At 39.5% G+C, this 21,855-nt stretch overlaps 1 protein-coding gene across 1 annotated transcript in view; it reads right to left on the minus strand.

The window, feature by feature from the left end:
* Positions 1-17: 17 nt before the first annotated feature.
* Positions 18-21,855, minus strand: part of LOC134664921 (uncharacterized) — a 142,570-nt gene continuing 120,732 nt past the window's right edge. The window contains exons 8-11 of the mRNA XM_063521643.1: positions 13,707-13,841; positions 2,660-2,855; positions 2,249-2,410; positions 18-2,102 (exon numbers count right to left, since the gene is read on the minus strand). Coding sequence (XP_063377713.1) covers positions 843-2,102; positions 2,249-2,410; positions 2,660-2,855; positions 13,707-13,841 — 1,753 coding nt within the window. The 3' untranslated portion in view covers positions 18-842. The remainder of the gene's footprint in view (positions 2,103-2,248; positions 2,411-2,659; positions 2,856-13,706; positions 13,842-21,855) is intronic.

Below are 21,855 nucleotides of genomic sequence, written 5' to 3' on the forward strand. Positions count from 1 at the left end.
AAAATAAAAAGTTCCAATTTCATTATTATCTTTATATTTACCTTATTATATTTTCGTATATAAATACAAGGTACCTAAGTGAGTATTAACGCGGTGGGTGCCGTATATACTTATGTACAATATACACTGTGCGGGGACTTAAGTATATCTAGCTTATTTCTAATTAAAACCTTTTGCAGTCATGTTCAAATTATTGTCAGATATTTAAAGCGGGGCGTCATAGTTTTTCTTATTTGGCAAGTGGATCTGTCTCTTAAAATGTTAGAACCTCTGAACGAAGTTACCGCTGTTATGTCTACCAAATGCCAAAAACAGGTGAACTACGTCACCAGTCTTATGATGACAGTACTACAATAATACGTTGCAGATCGAAGAGCTCTAAATTTACGAAACTCTTATAATCTTCAGTGTCAGATATTTCTGCGCGCTTTTTTGTACAAGATGTTCTTGCAAGTTACTACAACTTAGCTTTCTAACTGAATAAAATTAGCCTCTTGGCTTTAGATGTGCATACTTTTTACAACAATCTATCAATCTAAATATAATTATTATCTTACGAATAGGTACGAATGTAGGTACATTTATAAATCCCACGCTGTCAATTTTACTAGAGGAGTAGATAATATTATACGAGTATCCAGAATGAAGATGATGTCATACTAGTTGAAATCTTATTTTTTCAAATATATTAAAAATTATCCAAATATATATATATATATATTATCTATTTAATGTACAAACATTCCTGACAAACGATGGCCCTACAAGAGTTAATGTGCACTTGTTCTCTGTATCTGCTGGCCATTTGTACTCGAGAACACACTGTTCCCGCTCGCCAGCTGTTAGCACCACTTGCCGGGACTGATCGCGCTCATAGCCCGCAGCGGCGTATGCGTTTCAGGATACAAATCATCAGCCGCCGGCGTCTCGCAAGAGCTCAACCCCGCGTGTCTCCTGATAGGACGTGGAGTCGCCCGTCCACCCTCACTCCGTCTCTCGCGGCCCCATTTGTCACTGGCGTGCGTTCTCTTCACTGGCTTCTTACAGGACTCCTCGCCGTTCATATCTGAAGGCGGTCTGCTTGGTGTTTCTGATTCGCTTCCATTCATTAGCGAATGCGCGCTCCTTGCTTTATGCAGCGACAGGCGTAGAGGCTTCCGAGGCGGCGTTGGTCTACTTTTCACCTCACTTCTATCATCGTTCTTCTTGTAGTGACTCAACCTTGTTGAGCAGGTTTCAGATCCGTAGTCGATCCGTGGCGAGCTGGAGTAGATATCCCCGTTCGGGTAATCTGATTCCGACTCGAACTCCGAAGATTTGGCGCTCCGGGAGTGCAGTTTTGACGTTCTTCTGCTAGATTTGTGCGCGTTTTCTAGAACTTTCCCGTCTATCCTGTGGTACATGTAGTGCCTCTCTGATTCTACATGCACATCTTCAGCGCTATCGTTTTTCTTTAACTTTCTTAAGCGTTGCGAGCGCTTCAGCTGTTCAATAATGGACAGCGTCTTTCGCTCCGCCCAGTTGGTCTTTTTAATACTCTCTTCTATCCTGTCGGCAGCCTTTTTGATCTCATAATGGCGATCAGGTGGCGCGCTCGCACGTGAATTCATCTCCAAATCACTGTCAGAGCGGAAGTGATCTTCTTTAGAACGGTTAAGCTTCTCCGCTTTGAGCCGCTGCTTCTCCATGTGTCTTTGGTTGCGCTCGATCATGCGTATAGCTGCGTCAGTTTCCGCGCTGTAATCAGCTGCGTGGATGCAGTGGTGGGAGAGGGAGTGTCTCATACGGGAGCGTGGTTCCATGCTGTGTGCGGAATGCGCGCGGGACGCGGGGGGTGCAGGTGACGCTCGGGGGGAAATCGCAGCGCGACTGGACGCACCAGATGCATTAGACCTCGGTCGCATCAGCGGCAAACTCGCCTCTGCCCCATCAAGCCCAGGTAGTTTTGCTACAATCGCTGTGATATCTGGACCCTTCTGGAAGACTTGGACTTCGGACTTGGGGCTCTTGGCGTGCGGCTCGGAGCTGATGCTGATGTTGGTCACGTTCTTCTTGGTCTTGTTGACGGTTATGCAACTGTCGCTGCTGCTGACCGGCTGGAGCTGAAAACAGATGTTCAAAGTGTTACAAGTGGAGCGCAGATATAGTCGAACATTAGAACAAGAAACGTGGCAGATTTGCATTGAAGTCAGATTTCTAAGCCTTATTATTGATCATATTGATAGTATCATGTTCTGAGTCCATTTACCTGTGGATGCCTCGCTAGCAGCTCGGCCACCTGTTCTTCAAGGTACGAGATGCGGTGTGTAAGGCGCGTGTTGTCAGCGCGAAGGCCCTCCTTGGCTTTCTGGGCTTGCTCGGCCGCTGACCGCAACGCGCCGAGCTCAGCACGTAATGATGCTGCTTCGTTCTGAAGAAGATAATTTACCAGAGTTAAACAAATGTTATCAAGAGAGCTAGACGTTGCGATTTTAACAATGCAGAGGTACACTCCTGAGTAAAAGGTGCTGACATCACAGTATCACATAAGTATTAAACGTAAATAGTAGGTACCTACAAAGAGAATTTAGTATATCTTTTCTTTAGCTGAGCGGCAACCCCAGCTCCGAAAATTATGAAGGTCATAATTTTCCTTAATAATCGAGACTTTTGTACTTACCTGTGTGAAAGTGTTGGGAGTAGCCGGAACTGGCGCCGGGCTTGTATTGCTGGTATTGGGATGGTTCGGACTGGAAGGCGGGGAGCCCTGCGCACGCAGCAGCACGAGCCGCGCCGGCGCCGCCGCGCTCGCTGCACGCTGCAGCTCTTCAACGTTACGACATGATAGGACGTTTGTGCCGTTTACTTCCACCAATCTGTTGAACAAAAAGTATGTTTAGGGATTTTTGATAGTTCCATATAGAAGCTGACTATGCACTCAACCATTTGGCTGCGATAAATTCTTCAATCTTTAGTAATTATAAAGGAACATCTTAACTTCATAAAATGTTAATGTGTAAGGTGGCGCTACCACACACGGTTACTTGCCGAATTGGTGCAGAGTTAGCTTAGGCTCTCATGTGATTTTGTCAGAAACACACAACAGGAATTGGCCAAAATAAGGTAAAGGGCCCCTGTTTCGGCAGGTTAAGGCTCTTGAGAGTGAGTTGAGAGTTTGTGTATTTTTTTTAAATATTGCTAAGCATATCAATACCTTGAAAGCTTTTGAATATGTTATATTAGTTCTTTGTTAATAATTTAATGAATAAACTGTAGGGTTTTAGTTGAAACTTTTTTTTATATGAATTTTTTTGTGAACCTCTTATATGGCTCCCATTTCGTGATACAAATTTAGGTCAGCTCCTAAATTCGTGAATTCGTGTCCCCTGTTTCGGCATAAAGTTTTCTTAGAGTAATTGGTGATAAATTGATAATTTGCTGATAATCATTTTAAATATTTAACCTACTTACGAATAATTGTAAGGTCAAATTAAAAATAATAATTAAAAAAATGTTAAATTGAGAGCTAGCTTAAGTTTTTTGTACTCGTCGACGTTAATGGTTGAATTAAGACTTAGGTAAACCATATGGGTACTTTAATACTTGATTAAAAGTCAAACTATTTAATTTAAATAAAAAAAAATTTAAAAAAAAAATATTTACAAAAAATCATTTACTATCTTATACGTTAAATATAAACATGCACAAAAATAAATCAAATTTCAATAATAAATAAAATTGTGCATCGATATATTTATTTACCAATAACAAATAAAGTGATAATAAAAACAACATTAAAATTAAAACTAAAATTTAACAGAACTTATAAATAAAAAATGCTCCCCAGGTCACCTTCGTTTGTTATGGTGCCCAGGAGGCTGGCAGCGTTTCCTTTTTGGATGGCCAGGCTTATTCTCTGGCCGAGGTAGCTGCTAATTGTGCTAGTAGTTAATATGAGAATATACGTGGAACATACCTTAAAATTTTTAACTTGGGTCACATTCAAACTCGTTTTATGAGAATTCTAGTGAAAAAAACATATACCGAATTTCGCTCATACGAAACTTCATGAAATACATTCATTGTTTTCTAATTTATTTTTTTAATTATCTTTGTTGTTATATTTAAAAACAAGCACTCAAAATGTATCTAGAAAATCCTTGATTCGTTAGTGGCACGAAATAGGAGACACACGAAAGATAAAATGACCGCTATTTCGTGAGTCGATTTATTGCAATTTTAAGTTATTTCTATGCATATATTCAATCTTTTTTCTTATCAAATCAATTACTAAGGAACCCACAGAAACACTCCCAAAAACTTTTATTCGAATGGGTTTAGCTTTTCCTTCCTATAAGCTTAACAAGTGAGAGCGCGCATCTTACGCCTAAAAAAAGTGCACGCATACAAGACAGCTGTTCGCGGCCGTCTGACAGTTTCGACCGTCGTATTACTCTTAGTTTAATCACTAAAATATTGGTTATTATTTTATTGAAGAGATTAAATAATACAGATTTTTTTCATATGTATAATTTGAATAAAAGATATTTTAATTCCTTATTATTTGCGCCAGAAAAAAAACTAACGAAATAACGTACTAACACGAACTTGGGGCCGTTTACCTTATTTGTAAAGGATTACCTACTCTTCTGAAATATTCCAGTCTCGGTACTGACTAGATACGATAAATATGATAAAAGAAAAGAGAAAAACATTAAAGAACCTGACAATCCTGGAAAATTATGAACAGTCACGAATAAACCTGGTATCTCTCGTATGTATGTGTAACGACTTCCAGGCATACCTACTTATAAAGTGTACAGCATACTCCGAGTCAAACAAAAACAATGCATCTTCATTACTGATGGCGTGCTCCCGGCGTTTTTGCCATGAGCGAAATTCTACCGACAACTCGCGTGCGTGTGAAAGAGAGCGTACTAAGAATACTAACCATTCGTAGACCTTACATCTTTGGAATAAGGCTTAAAAACTATCAGCTTGTCAGTTACCATGTGTAGTTGATGCGTGCAAGCTATGCACGTGTTTGAATTAAGAAACGTACTATCTCCTTATGAGCTCCATAGACGTTTACGACTTTTCTTTTGGCGTGAATATCTTATCATTTTATCTTTATCAAGATTACAGACTCCTTTGTGAAAGTTCCTAATCCGGGTCGCATCTTCACGACTATTAACGCTTGCGTAATGAAGTTTAAATTATGTGCATAAAAATAAATTGAGGGTAATAAATACATGATACAGCTGACATAGACTAATGTGATAGTAGACACAGTACATTTGGCCAGTATTTTAACTCCATAACTTCATTTCGTCATTAACAGTATGACGTATGTCCACAGAGCAAATGAGAGGGTGACACTGAAAACCGGGCAAGTGCGAGTCGGACTCGCGCACGAAGGGTTCCGTACCATAAAGCAAAAAAAAAAACGGAAAAATATGCAAAAAGAAAATGGTCACCCATCCCAAGTACTGACCACGCCCGACGTTGCTTAACTTTGGTCAAAAATCACGTTTGCTGTATGGGAGCCCCACTTAAATCTTTATCTTATTCTGTTTTTAGTATTTGTTGTTATAGCGGCAACAGAAATACATCATCTGTGAAAATTTCAACTGACAGACAGACGGATGGACGGACGGACGGACGGACGGACAGCAAAGTCTTAGTAATAGGGTCCCGTTTTACCCTTTGGGTACGGAACCCTAAAAACCAACTTGTTGCGCAGTATATTAACGCTTCTGGGGAGTCGCAATCCTAACGGTATCTTATGGATGTATTTATCTATTTATATGACCTCGCCTATTAGTACATATAGAATAAGCTTTAATTATTTTGGGACTAGGTCGATCTGCGAAAAAGCTATAAGTTAATGCGTAGGTCAGATGTCCTACCATTAGGCCTATCCGCTGCGCCGGCGTTGACAGATTAAGCGACCTAATGGCGACACGTTTGTTGGGCAACCAACTTAGCATTTAATTGCTGGGAACTGCATGTAGTTTGAATTAATCTGTGCTCCAGGGCAAAGGAGGGTAATCATTGTTACGTATAAGGCTAGAGATTAAGCATCTATCAAAGGTGGTACGTATGTAAGTGTGACAGAGATGAATGCGATGAAATGTGTCAGTAATACGGCTGGCTTCTTCCCATTTGTTCCCACATTAGTTTTCAGTTTTCACCCGCGAGTCAAACCTGAGAAAAATGGAACAGTCAGTCCCAACAGTTAATACCACTGGAGATATCGAAACGAAAGAAAAACGTATCATGTATAATTAGGGACTTTTGGTGAGGAATTATATACATATATACCCCATTCACAATTTCAGAAATTACAGGTAGTAGAGTGCCAATTATACTTGTACAAAAATTCAGGATTCACCCCCCAATTAACACGCACCTTCCTCCTCCCATTAAGGTGCGTGCCCTGCATGCATTACTCGTCTTATCCGTTAAATCTTATCCGTCGATGACCCTACATACGTTCTTAAAAAAACTTGCCCTTCTCGCTACATCTCAGTCTGATCTGCTAGCGTGTAAATCAGCAGCTAAACATTTCCCGAACGATCCCACTACTGACTCCACTTATCCTATCATCCCACACAAACATTCAATACACCTGGCTCATTACTTGTCCGCAATCGCAATAATTTGTCCAGTAATAACTGACCGCGCGATTGACTGTGTAGCGGGCGCTGGTTCTCGGGTAAACCAATGTAAGACGACCTTCGAAACCTTGGGATATGTAACCAGTACCGTCTTTACCATAAGGGCACATGTGGCCCCCATCCTCAGGGGGCCCCGAAAGACAGACGGTAACAGTACCTATATTTGATTACCCATAATAAATAGAAGATCATAGTAGAAACGTTCCATAGTTTAAGACGGCCCTGTACGTGACGGAATAGACAGACTGTGGAAGAATATGCCGCGTGATTTGATTAAGGGCCAGTTGCACCAACCACATTTGACAGACTGATCAACGTCAGCCGGCGCGCCCCGCGCCTTTACTATGAAACTTCCCATACATAAAAATTTAGCGAAGTCTTTAACGATGCGAACAGTTTGGTGCAACCGACCCTAAATTGACTAAACTAAACTTAGGTAAATAACGGACAGCTAAACTGTGGAATGAACTATGAACAGCTATACACACACACACATTTATACACAGCTAAACTGTGGAATGAACTATCACCTGCAGTACCTACTCGTACGGCGCGATTCGGGCAATGAATTAGAGATTAACTAGATACGATATAGTAAAGATATGTGACGTCCCACGGGTAAAGGTTCCTATGGCGGTTGGCACTTACGCTGTTATTAACGCCGCTTAATATTATTGCGGCGCTATGCGACGTAAGCCCCGGTCGTCATAAGGTACCTTTTTCCGTGGAACGTCACAATTATCTTCACTATTTCATATCTAATGGATTTCTAATTCATTTCCCGAATCCCATAAGGTACCTTTTGCAGTGGAACGTCACATATCTTTACTATTTCATATCTAGTGAGTCTCTAATTCATTTCCCGAATCGAGCCGGTAATCTGGGCTATAACCGCGAAAATCGAAGTTCGCAAATTGCGGGGATCTTTCTCTTTTACTCCAATGACGGCGTAATTAGAGTGACAGAGAAAAATCCCCGCAATTTCGGTTTTCGTGGTAGCCCCTCTGGATCTGCGCTGAGCTTTAGAGCGAAGTTTTTCGATCGCCCGTGCTCGTGAAGTGAATGTAATTGCCATGGGCGGCTGAAGGCGCCCGCACATTCAAATGAGACGGCGACAAATGGCACCCCGCCGGCCATCTACTCGTTTACATTGCATTTACATAATTTACTTACTTATACTGTAATGATATGAAATTTGTAAGGTCTCGTTTTGAATCGAAAACTGTTAACTAAATACAGTGAAACCTGGATAAGTGAAATCTCAAGGGACGAGCAAATTTGTCTCACTTAAAGAGGTTTTCCACTTACACAGGCTCCCAGTTAGCCAGGTACAAATAAATTTCTGTCTCATTTACAGAGGGTTCCATTAATAGAGGTGAGAATAGAGTATATTTCAGTTATAGAGGTGGTTAATAAGGTATTTATTAATTATCTTTAGAAATAAATAAGGTAAAATGATCCTTGTCCCTAAATATTTTTTAAGTCTGTTTAAATATTTCTTTGAATTTATTTTGAATGATTCTCCAAAGGATAGATATTTCAAAATTAAATTAAATTTGATACGGACTTCATTGCGTATTAGAAATTTAATAAATGAAAATTTATTTTTTCGTGTTACTTATCAAAATTTCAGCTTTCGTTTCGATAGTTTTAACTGCTTATATAAATTAACTAAATCAAACTTGAAGTTGTTTGGACACAATTAGGCAAATGCGGAATTTGTGGATAAACTAAGAGTTAGTAAGAATACGGAAATTGTTCAATGAAGTCCAAGTTAGAGAGGTCATAGATTGACGTTATCTCAGATACAGAAGTCAATTCCCTATAACAATTAGGAAAATGTAATCTTATAAATATAGTCTCAGTAAAAGAGGTAAAATACACTCTCTGTCTCAATTATAGAGGTAAATGTTACTATAAAATCACAACAACGAATCCCAGTTATAGAGGTTCGTTTTTTCTCAGTAACAGAGGTAATTCAGTGCTAAAGTGTCGGGACCGCACCATGAGTCCCAGCTATAGAGGTTTCTCACTTATCCAGGTCCCACTTAACCAGGTTTCACTGTAGTTTCAATACAGCACAAGTAAGTTCTGTGCAGATATGCTGATAAACAGATGTGTCGACAGAAAAAAAAATCGAAATCCACATAAAATTTTTATTTAATCTTTATTGCACGAAAAAAATCCTTACAGTACAAAAGTCGGATTTAATTCCATAGGACATTCTCTACCAGTCTCTCTCTACCATATAAGTACCTACATAATAGAAAAGTTTCGCATACATCTCACGTTTTTGAATGGAGAACGAAGTTGGAAAACTTTTTTCCAAAACTTTTTTTATTTCTTGTGTAATTTTCCAGAATTTATCGAAAGCTTTTCGAACTTTTTAGAACGTGATGTGAAGCACAGCTTTTGACTAAACCATACCCTGCACTACTAATTTAATTTAATTTATTTATTTCAAAAAAATATACTTATGTCTAGGTATACAAAAGTTACCTACTACTACTACAAGTGGTGCTACTAGTGGTGGTAGTGTGCTGGTGTACTAGTTGGTGCTAGCGGTAATTGCCACACGCTGGGGAGGTAGGCTGGGGTAGTCAACGTTCATTTGACAAGTCCATTTACCTATTCCCGATTCCTACTTTATTCGGCTCAAGTGAGTGGAGCTTTATATAAAAATACTTAAGTAACATTGAACTCTACAATACTCTACAATCTCTGCATCCGTAACAACTATGTACTAGAGTGCATTTATGGTCTGATCCTTATTCTACCGATTCGGAAAGACACCACAGTAAGGCCCATCATTAATTCAGACAACGGTCCATAGTCGCGCCAATATGACCATTTTATATAAATGTAAGTAATATAAATGTATACAGAACCATAGATATCTTGACTGAATACATGCCTGTGCTAGTCTTCAAGCTCAGTATGCGCAAATTGTGCGCATACGCCGAGGTCGATCCCACAATCAGCGCATCGTGATGGTATCGCACACGCTCGGCGCCACATGATTGGCCCCCGACACACTCAACTCAAAAACGCCATAAGTAGTAAAGAACCTAACCACTCTTACATCGTTTTAGAGCCAGACTGCTCAAGTGCCTATTTTCAACCGATACAAGCTTCAGCGAATCGATAATAGACAGGTTTTTTCGATTGACGTACCTAAGTATGCGTGAAACATAAATTTATCCTGACTAGCTGTATAAGGAGATGGTATTTTCCGCGGTTTACATTTATCACTTGATTAGCATAGCTAAATTCCATGAGATAATTGACGTGAATATATCTTTGTATCCCTAAGAGATATTTTCATAGTCATGTGACATACTCGTAACTTTAATACTCGTAAAACTACAAGGTACCTACATAATTTGCCAAAGGGTCATTCCATAATAAACGCTACCAAGGGTTATAAAATGAAAATTGGTTTAAGAAGTCAACACTAACCTATTTCCATAGAAAACATACCAAACCTTCATGTCAGAAAAAATACCCGAAAAAAAACCATGGTTTACATGTTTTCCATGTACTTGATAGCAACGTTTAAATGATAGGCGTAAAACTAAATTTATACAGCGATATTGGCAAGACTAATTAAAAAGAAAATAACTGTAAACTGTTACAAATTTCTCGCAGTTATTTCAGGTAAAATATTGTAATTTTATAATTTGTCTTTAAAAATATTAAAAATCATGGATTAATTGGTTTTTAGAAGAGTATTCTAGACTGTGGTCTCAAAGTAACACCCGAAACGAAAAAGAGATAAAAGTATGTGTAACTTTTCCCGTAATAAACTATAGCCAAACATGTTTTGCCAAAGAAAGGGTATGATGTGAACCTATTCAAATGTGTAATAATTATTGTTTTAGCGTCTCCTTTAGTCGTATGTTTTAAAGTTTGAAGTTGTGTAACACCCGAAACGTGTTGATCGTCCGCCTGTCCGTCCCCGGCTTTTCTCCGTGGTGGTTAGTGCTAGAAAGCTGCAATTTGGCATGGATACAAAAATCAATCATGGCGACAAAGTAGTAACACAAATATTGCAAAAAAAAAATTTTTTTAGAGTAGCTTCAGTACAAAATATTTTTTTTTTTTTTGCCTTTAATCCTGTGGTGTGGGGTGTCGTTGGATAGATCTTTCAAAATGAATAGGTGTCACTATCAACCATTTTTTGATTGAGTGAATATTTTCGGAAATATTCGCATCGAAAGAAAAATAATAATGATATCCCCGAGAAACAGTTTTTGTTGTTAAGATTAGTGTATTTAATACTAATTCAACATTTATTACTTATGATTTTAATCGAATTTATTAAAAAGACAATAATTTTAATAAAATGAGCCATAATTTCGTATAAATCTGTCTTAATTTCGTACTCGTAACACCCGAAACGAACCATGAGTAACACCCGAAACAGGTAATTTATTTTATTAAAATTAAACAAAAAGTGATACTAAGTTGTTACTTCAGTGTTTCAGTAGACTATACTAACTTTTATTACTTGACAAAAATAAAACTGAAGGTTACTTGACAAAATTCGCTAAAATATGCATTTTGGTACTGACAGTCAGAAGGTATAGGCCAATTCGCGTAACGCCCGAAACAGCTACTTTTTAACCGACTTCCAAATCTCAAAGAAGGAGGTTATCAATTCGGTTGTATGTTTTTTTTTATTTTTTTTATTTTTTTTTATTTTTTTTTATGTTTGTTACTCCATATCTCCGTCATTACTAGATCGATTTTGAAAATTCTTTTTTTGATTGAATGTATATGCATACAGATTGGTCCCGTTTTTGTCAAAACCCAGTTCTGATGATGGGATCCATGAGGAATCGAGGGAACTCCTCAAATCTTAAAGGCATACATATAGTGATTTTTGGGTTTTTATAAACAAATCAAGCATATACACCCAAAAAAGTGACATTTGATGAAGTGGAACTGCTGATGATGATCAGAACGGAACTCTTTAACGACGCATAGTTCACGGTTGGCGATTTGTCCTCTTCGTTATGTTTGTTAAGCAAGTTAAGTTTTTAAGCCACATTTTTGTCAAGCTCGAGTTCTGATGATGGGATCCATGAGGAATCAAGGGAACTACTCAAATCTTAAAGGCATGCGTATAGAGATTTTTGTATTTACATCAGAAAATCAAGCATTTTCATTAAAAACTGTTGCATTTGATGAAGTGGAACTGCTGATGATGATCAGAACGGAACTCTTTAACGACGCATAGTTCACGGTTGGCGATTTTTCCTTTTCGTTATGTTCGTTAAGCAAGTTAAGTTTTTAAGCCACATTTTTGTCAAGCTCGAGTTCTGATGATGGGATCCATGAGGAATCAAGGGAACTCCTCAAATCTTAAAGGCATGCGTATAGAGATTTTTGTATTTACATCAGAAAATTAAGCATTTTCATTAAAAACTGTTGCATTTGATGAAGTGGAACTGCTGATGATGATCAGAACAGAACTCTTCAACGACGCATAGTTCACGGTTGGCGATTTGTCCTCGTCGTTATGTTCGTTCAGCAAGTTAAGTTTTTAAGCCACATTTTTGTCAAGATCGAGTTCTGATGATGGGATCCATAAGGAATCGAGGGAACTCCTCAAATATTAAAGGCATACGTATAGATTTTTTTGTATTTTCATCATAAAATCAAGCATTTACATTAAAAACTGTCGCATTTGATGAAGTGGAACTGCTGATGATGACCAGAACAGAACTCTTCAATGACGCATGGTACACGTTTGGTGATTACGAATTTCGATTTTGACTTGGACTGGGACCCGGACTCGGACTCATACCCGGATCCGGTTCGGACCCGGATCCGGTTCGGACCCGGACTCGGATCCGGATTCGGACCCGGACTCGGAACCGGACTCGGACCCGGACTCGGATCCGGACTTGGACCCGGTCTCGGACCCGGACTCGGACCCGGACTCGGACCCGGACTCGGACCCGGATTCGGACCCGGACCTTGACCCAGAAAACCACTATGATACCTTAACTAAATAAACAACTATGATTACCTATCATAAAATTAATGTAGGTATAAAGTACGATGATGCCAATCTTACTAGTCCCTCCCGCTTAAACCCCCGTACACCGCACGGCATGCGCCATTAAGTGGGTTAGGTTAGGTTTGAACTGCGATCCTCACAGAACCGAACAAGGATTAGGTTAGGTTAGAACTGCGAGCCTTACAGAAACGAAATACTACTTGAAAAGTGGGTTTGATTAGGTTCGAACTGCGATCCGCACAGAACCGAACTGCTATCTGAGGAGTGGGTTAGGTTAGGCTAGAACTACGACCCTTTTATGGCTCCTCTTCACGATGGGCCAACGCCGGCCACTCCAAGGGACGCATTTATGCGTTAGAGGGAGCAAGTGATATTGCTATCTCATTCTACCGCATGGCTGCGTCCCTTGGAGTGGCCGGCGTTGGCCCATCCTGTAGAGGAGCCATTATACAGAAGCGAAATGCTAGTAGAAAAGTGGGTGGTTTTACCTCCTTTTCTACATAGTGTACCATCTACAATAATCTTTCATCGGCCCCCATGGAAGTCGGTTTTTTTTTCTTAAAAATTATTAGTGATTCTCTCGTTATTGGTCTTATACTTTAATTACCTATGTGTGTACAGGAAAAGAAAATATTATCAAAGTAGTAGATGAATCAATAGTTATAACCTCCTAGTTCCTATTACAATATCGAATAAAACCTTATTTTATGAGTTCAAGTGTAACACCCGAAACGGTGGAATGACCCCAAACTAAATAAATACTTTTTCTGATAACGCATTTACTGCCAGGGGGGTGGCCTAGGAACAAACTTGTATGACGGTGGACGCACATGTGCTTCCGGGGCAGTAAATGTGATAACAAACCAAAATCGGAAGACATTAGGACCACAAGGTACCTACTGCTGGGTGCCTACCCTAGTAAGTTAGTTTGTCATGTCAAATCCTGGATGTTAGTGCAGACAAACTATATCAGAGCAATTAAACTATTAAGCTAATAGGCTTTTGAAAAAACGACTAACCTGTCTCCAACCCTCAGGGTATTATCACGCGACCAGTCTATACTCAGTCCCGTTCCACGAGGGGCGGCGCCCCAGGTCCCGTCCCTGGCTTCAGCTGCTACCAGCAAGGCGCTGCCACCGCAGTCCCGCAACGTGCTGTAACAAACAACATTTTATGATAGCCGCAACAATTTTGCAAGTTTAGAATACTTAACATGTGGAGGTATTACTTAAAGACCCTTTAATTAACCCTGACATACACATGACATCGCACGTCCTAACTCCAGGATCACCTATCCCAGTAGCTTCGTGACTTTGTCTTATATACTATCCGAGAAACCTTACACGGTAGGTAGGTATACATCCTTACATTGTATCTCGTACTTTGAAAATAAACGACATTCACACGGCGCGTTGAAGGCAAAGTTCTGCCGATATGCAAAAAGAGGACTCGAAATAATCCGCGTCGGGCACGCTTGGGTGCGCACTTTACCGCGGGGTGTACATACATTACCTATACGAGTAGGTAGGTATAAAACCATGTGCCAGTGCCAGAAATATAGTGCCACCTAACTATAGTCCAAAAGCTATAAAAGTAATATATATTCATTTAGGTGGGACTATCATTTTGAATGTAGTTAGGTTCTATGCGTAAATATTTTTATACCTAAGTGGAATAAAAAACTCAGACAAAACCAAATAGAACATAGAGTACCTATAGGGGATAGAGTAGAATAGAGTATAGAGTTAGACCAAGAAAAGTTTGCAGCGAATTTGATAGGCCACGCAGTGCAAGTGTTATTTACACGTCATAATTTCATAGAAGATAGCAGGGCTCGGAAACCGGTATTTGCTCCATACAAAAATACCGGTATTATTACGTTCTTTTTCGTTCTTTGGTTTATTATTTCTTTTTTAATCAAAACAATCTGATAACACATATTCGTTACCTAAATACATGATCCAGTCTTACGTAAAAAGCATAAAATAATTCAAAATATTGGTCTATTTCGGGGTTTTTAAAAAATACCGGTTCCGAGCCCTGGAAGATAGACGTTTAAAATTACACTTGCACTGCGTGGGCTATCAAAATCGCTGCAGAGTTTTCTCTGTCTGACTCTAGGTGCCTATTATTTAAAACTAGGTCTCTTCCAGACTTGCTTTACAGCATTTTAGCCTCCATACTCGTATTAGTTATAAAGAGGGCTAGACATTGAAATAAAAAAATATTAATTCGCCAAAAAAACCTGAGCTACCAAACGATTGATTGTTTGGTCGAAATGTCGTATCATTGCAGGATGATACCTAGGTACCTACCTACTTTTGTACATCTGTGCCAAGTTGTAGATATGTTTAAAGGCGTATATATGTATATAGGTCCTTGCAGGCAGGAGTCACGGCTGAGGGCACGCGGAGCACTGACCGCAACTGCCTCCATCATTTCGGTGAATACCGAGGATAATAATATTAATGCCAAGGCGTAGGCCGGAAAAGGGGGATATATACAGGGTGATTCAGGAGACGTGAGCAGGACTAATACTGCGCATTTCGTAATTAATAAGCAACTGTTTCGTATCAGTATTAGTGAGGTTAACGTTAATTTTCTAGTCGTGTTGAAAAAAAAGTTATTAATTTATTTACGACATTAATGGTCATCCTACAATTAGAATACTAAACTACCGATTTCTGTGTCAAATTGAATGTCATCACGGTCTGGTTACTTTTGAAAACTCGTATCTCACTCAAGTTTGACAGTTTATTTTCTTTGTAATCATAATGCTGTCATTACGGTTAAAGAGGTTTTATGTTTATTAATTAGGTCTTGTAGGGTGACCATGATTGTAGAGAATTAAATTTGCGCTCACCAAAAAGTTAAAAAACAGGAAAAAGTGTGGTTGTTTTACCTAAATACGACGGTGATCGATCAATTATCAGTTACTGGGTGTGCAGGATTAGTCCTGCTCACGTCTCATGAATCACCCTGTATAGACGGTTAGTGCATTATCCGTGCCGCATTTTTTTATAATGTCAGCAACTTGGCCATATTTTGCACAAATAGGTATACATTTTGTGTATCTAAGTACATATAGGTATCAAAGAGGGATCAAGAAAAAATTATAGCTATTTACGAAATAAGAACCAATGACAGTTCTTAACTATCATGTCTGTATGATGAGTATCCTGAACGAAGTTTTAGTTATCTTTTTGCATATTTTTAGAAAATGTCTTTTTCTGTTCTGTACAGTACCTACAACCGGGTTTTAAATCCACGATTTTTGACCACCACGGATATATGAAACGTTAAAGCACTAATAGCAGAATAACTAATAGCTATAGCTAGCTGCTGATAGTACTGTTAAAGCTAAAAGCCCTAAATATATTTGAAGAAATACAATGCTGTAAAACATAGCATATACTTGATATACTTACCTGGTCTACAGTAATTATAGTTGCCCTTACCTTACCAGGCTTAAAAAACAGCTACTGAAAACTCATTCTATTGTTTTATCGTATTCTCTTGCATCAAATTCCAAATTCAAGCAGGTTTTCCAAAGGTTGTTACGGCTGTTATGCTTGATGACGGTATATAGGACTTCACATACTTAAAACCGGTTCTAGAGAGCGTTAAATTGCCAAATTTACTCGGAAACAGAAGCAATTTCCTCGTCGTTAGCATCTCCCGACTGTTAATGTCAATATAATCACCGCTCTCTCTGTTTCGTGCCTTGTTACGGCAGATTGAAAAGGGACGGCCATTTACGAGGATGCAAGCCGCTTAGTCTACTTGGTAGGGACTGATATCGGTACCGTGGCTATACCGTCGTAGTAATGTAAAATGAATCTCAGTAGGTACTTACAGTTTCTGCGAGAATAACAAGGGAAAACGATAAATTCTTGCTTATAAAATACCTTTGACAAATAGAAACATTACTTAACCTAATTCTTAAATTTTCATCGTCATCTTCATTTTTGATTCAGCCGATAAAGTCCCGACACCTCGCTTTTTTTCCCTTACACTGATAGTTACCTTGCTTAATATGCTCATGTACATGTGCAATATACATCACACAGACATATTGGTCACAATCCTAAGTCATGTGACGAAGCTGTCCCTTCTCATCACAGGACAGTCTAAACACAACGCGGAACACCAAGATTCTGACACCCGACACTTCGGCCTTTGACACTCACACCTAATCCTTGCTGTATGCTTGTGTGAGTACTCGCCTACATACGTGGACAGACTTGTCACAATCCTGTTATGAGATGAAGCTATCCCTTCTCATCGCACAGGACAGTCTCCCTACAACGCCGAACACGAAGGTCCCGACACCTCAGTCTTTGTTCCTCACGCCGACACCGACAGTACCGATACCTTGCATTACTCGTATATTATGCTTGTGTGAGTAAATCAAATGATTTCTCTCAATATTACTCTCAACATGTCTGTGGACAATAATATTGGCTTTGAGATGGTAAAATGTAAATATTTTCAGCTCACATGGGGTAGGGGTATTATTTACCGTATTTAATTAGTACTGTAAGTAATGATGTGTCGAGTAATTCAAAATATAACCCATAAACCCATAATTCTTATATACTATCGTAACGGAACTACCCGGCATCAGGAGTTTTTCTCGAGGGGCTACATTGGTTCTTCAAAAAAAGACAGGTTTTTAAAGGGTCGGCAACTCGCATGTATTGCCCCTGGAGTTGCAGTCGTCCAATCAGGCGGACTGTATGCATGTTTGTAAACTGTTGTAAACAATTTGAACTAGTACTCGGAATTACTCAAATACACCTTAAGGATGACTCTCGTTAGACCGGGCTGTGTCCGGGCCGGAGCTTCCGGCGCATCATTTTCTATAGAAAACATCACGTGATCACCTGTCATGTCATAGAAAAGTAAGCCCTGGGAGCTCCGGCCCGGATACGGCCCGGTCTAACGAGAGTCATCCTTTATACCTACACTTTTGCGGTTTATATAGTCTGTGGTATGGTAAGTGTACCTAAGTACCTGTGAGCATGGTAATCCCTGAGCGTTTCCCTAGTTTTCATACGCACCGGTGCACTCACGTCCCGTTTATGCGTGGGAACCAATATATAGCGTTGTACACTAATACAGACAGAAAACTACGTACAGTCGCCATCAGATATATCGGAGCGCCCAAGGTGCTCACAAATATCTGAACACGCCTCTATTGTCAAGGCGTTACGAGTAAGAGTGCGTGTTCAGATATTGTGAACACCTTGGCCGCTCCGATATATCTGATGGCGACTGTACAATGAAAGAGTTTTAAGTCACTGACACGTTATTTTTGTTTCTGGCTTATTTCGAATCGTCAAATATTAGGTACTTACATTATGTACTTCAGTTTGTTTTCAATATAAATGTGCGATATCGGCTTAGTAGCCTCTCTTGTTAATATCCCGTCATTCCACAGCTGGACACAAGCCACTGCTCATTGTAAATACAAGATGGTTTGGGTACAGTTTGCGCTATAGTGCCCATATGGATTGTGGGTTTTGGATATTCCCGTATTAATATTGGGACTCTTGGGTCTTAACAAAATGATTGCTTATTACCTCTCCTGCTAACCGTACGTACTTACATAGTGTCTAAATTGCAATTCAACTGTATCTTATAAATCTAGGGCAGCGGTCGGCAACCTTTTAGCAGCCAAGGGCCACATAGCAGTTAACGAAGTGGACGCGGGCCGCACTTTGTTAATATTTATGACTATCAGACATTGTCATTTGTCAATATTACATACAAAATACTTAAAATAGCCATCAGGGAGGCTTGCGGGCCGCAAGTGAGAGGTTCGCGGGCCGCTGGTTGCCGGCCGCTGATCTAGGGCAACAAATTTTAAACAATACGCACAGAAAAATAGCTTAATTAGGTAATTACCACATTATGCCGTTAATAGTGTGTAAATGTACCCTAATGAGCAGATATCGTGCTAATATATCGGCGCGAGCAAAAACGGCAATAAACTCGTAAAGTCGTGTGAAAACTGCGGTTTCGCGTACATACTTGTAGTCACTAACTATAAGTAGGTACTATACGAGTAAGTACCTATGTACCTTTTTTTAAGAAAGAGGAGATTAGAACAAAACAGCACCCCTACATAGCTAAGTTAATACGCCATCTTATTAATATTAGGAAAATATTATCGTTTTGTAGAATGTATTTTAAGTAAGTAGATACTTATTATTGTATGATTTGTATGATTACAACGCTTTTTTTACCCAACTACGGCAAGGCAAAAGGAGGGTTATGATTTTTTTAAGAAGTAAGAAACAGCAATTAAACAACTCAATAGGATTAGGATTTTTTTCAGAGTCAGAGGCGGATTTACTTTAATAAGTACCTATGCAAAAGTAGACCAGACTAAACCAGAGCACATAAGTAATATTAGTAGATACGGATCATTAAAACGTGGGTCAGTTTTCTTCTTACCTACCACTCAATGAGACAAAACAATCAGCGACCAATCTCTCTGTTACTGATCGAGTGAGTAGTTCTAAATTTTTGTCCTTCTCACCATTTTTTTCCCAATCTCCCCTAAATGTCTGAATTTAAGGTTGTGTATAATAAAACAATAAGGCAACACACGAGCTTGGGAAACAAAAGCTCGTGATTAGTGTGCGAAGGGACCGCGCAAAAACCAACGAGTGCTCGTAACGGTTTCTAATTATCGACACAGTGCTTATGTGGCGCAGTGTAATGAGGGACACCAGTATATTATCCCTTCGGGTGGCAGCACCTTCGGTTGAACGGCAGGAGAAATGGCGCGGCCATTTTTTTAAATATGCCTTTGCGTGGCAGAGGCCTCGAGAAGGTTCGGTCATAACAAGCCCGTAATTGGCAGAGACCGTCTCGCGGCATCTGTGCGACGCAACATTTCGCGCCTAAAATAAAACCGTTAAAACTATGCCTTGCTTGCTCACTCTTGCAAGATGCATTCGTCAATAAACAAGGACAGTATTCCCTAACGGTCGAATTCCCGCGTAAAACAAAGTCACGCGCCAAATTCGCGATAATCACCCGTTGAGGCCCCGCCACTTGACGTATATTTTTCCAAAATGGCTGCGCCACTCAACCGGCTTGTTATGTCTGTCCTTCTCGCGGCCTCCGCCACTTACCGTAGAGACCTCGAGGAGGACAATGCCACTCGAAGGGTTAATTTAGGAATTAAAAAATATATACATTTATATTTTTTAATTCGTATAATTCGTTTAATTTATACTTCAAAGATGGACAGGCAGGACGGGTTCCGAGGTCAATGGATTGAGTGTACTTAATAGGACCAAATGAGAAATAATATTGTAAATAAGACCTACACCAACATTCTAAACACCACTCGTATAAACGAATCTACAATATAATTACAAATGTATCATGCCAATGATGTGTGTATAGTATACACTGTATACACATGTTCCCAGTAATTATTTTAAATTTTCCATTTGCATGAAGACTAAAGGATGACTCAAGCTAGATCGGGTCGTGCCCGAGGCGTCTGACATGTCATTTCCTATGACGGCTGATCGGTGATCACGTGGTGCTTTCCATAGAAAACAAAGCGCCAGAAGCTCCGGCTGAGTCAACCTTAAAACGGTAAAAATTGGATGGGATAATGTTTATGTTTCTGACGCCTCAGGTAGAATACTGGTTGCAATATTTTTCCTATACACCTTTATGAGATAATAAACGGCGTTTCTTTTTGAAAGCTCGGTCCTTGGCGGATTCTTTCTATTGCTTTCGCTTCCTATCCAATACCAACTAACTAATTACATAGAAACGTAGGACATTCATTAATAGTACATCGTAGTAGAGCTTACTTCGATTTAAATCTAATTGATTGGATAATTGACCTATTGATTACTTTTTTCTGGGTGGTCCAGACAACTGAAGGGGTTTTACTAGTAGGTTATTTTTGTCCTGAGTCTAGTGAAGTTGAAATCTCGACATAATGCGAATTCTTATTATTTTGTGGTGAGCGTTACGAATGTGGCGATTGAACCTCTAGCGACCTTCACCAAGTAGGAGTTTTGGCCGAAGGGTGTCCGAAGTTCCGGTGGTTCCGCGGCGGGCCTCCTGGCCCTGCCGGGTTGCGTAATAGATCACAGCCATAACATTTTGTAAGTATGTATTGCCATTTGTGTCTTTCCATTTCGTTGAAAAATGTTTCATATGAAATGAAAATGCTACGAAATATGTTATACTCGTACCTGTGAAATTAATTTCTATAAAAATATTGATAACGGTTGATTCAAAATGAAAACATGTCTTTTATTTCTATTCGCATTTTTTCATAAACGAATACATTAACGTATTTTATAGTTCCATAATGGAGGATAAAATGTAACTACAGCAGGTATTAGTGCGTGATGTCTCGCCGTCGGTCAAACTTGCGTGTGCGCAGATGATATTACAATAGCTTCATGAGCGCGGTGGCTGCGACTAGGGTCCTTAGCTGTAGTAATGTACTTATTAGGGTATCCAAGGCTTCTTTTAATAAAGAATAAGTATAATAAAATATTGCGTATTCTTCAGATATACTGGCCCAAGAATGATTCCAATGAAGGAACACAGAAGGGGTCCAGACCACATCTTCGCACTATGATGCATTTAGGACAAGGATGGGGTCACTGATGACTCAGTGCTAGAAGGAAGTACCTACATACTAACCACTAGATTAGTTGACGAAGGTAATCAGTAGCATCCAAGCGGAAGGTGAACACTGAACAGTCAGAACCATTGTCACTCAATCGGTTCGCGACTATAATATGCGACTAGGGGCTATGGGCCATCTATCGAATATTTTGTATGGATTTATGGCAATGATGAGGTCACATTTGTCATCCCGGTAATTTTTTACTTTTCGATTGGTGTTTGTCATAATCGATTGGCCCAGGACTTCAAGTACCTAAGTATATTGTGAGTAGTGTCTAGGATAGCGTTTGAAACAACTCTCGCGTGCCATGTTGATTGCAGGCTTCAAGATATTCATAACCGGAGCATTATTATTATAACTATATACTTTTATCTGGAAATTACGAGTATGGCTTCCAATGATAATGACTTACTTATTCATATAATTACTGATATTACTGTCGTTTGGAGATAGGGAGAATATGAGGTGTTTAATCGTTTTGTTTT

This window comes from Cydia fagiglandana, chromosome 6 (assembly GCF_963556715.1).
Source record: "Cydia fagiglandana chromosome 6, ilCydFagi1.1, whole genome shotgun sequence".
In the NCBI taxonomy this organism is placed as follows: Eukaryota; Metazoa; Arthropoda; class Insecta; order Lepidoptera; family Tortricidae; genus Cydia; species Cydia fagiglandana.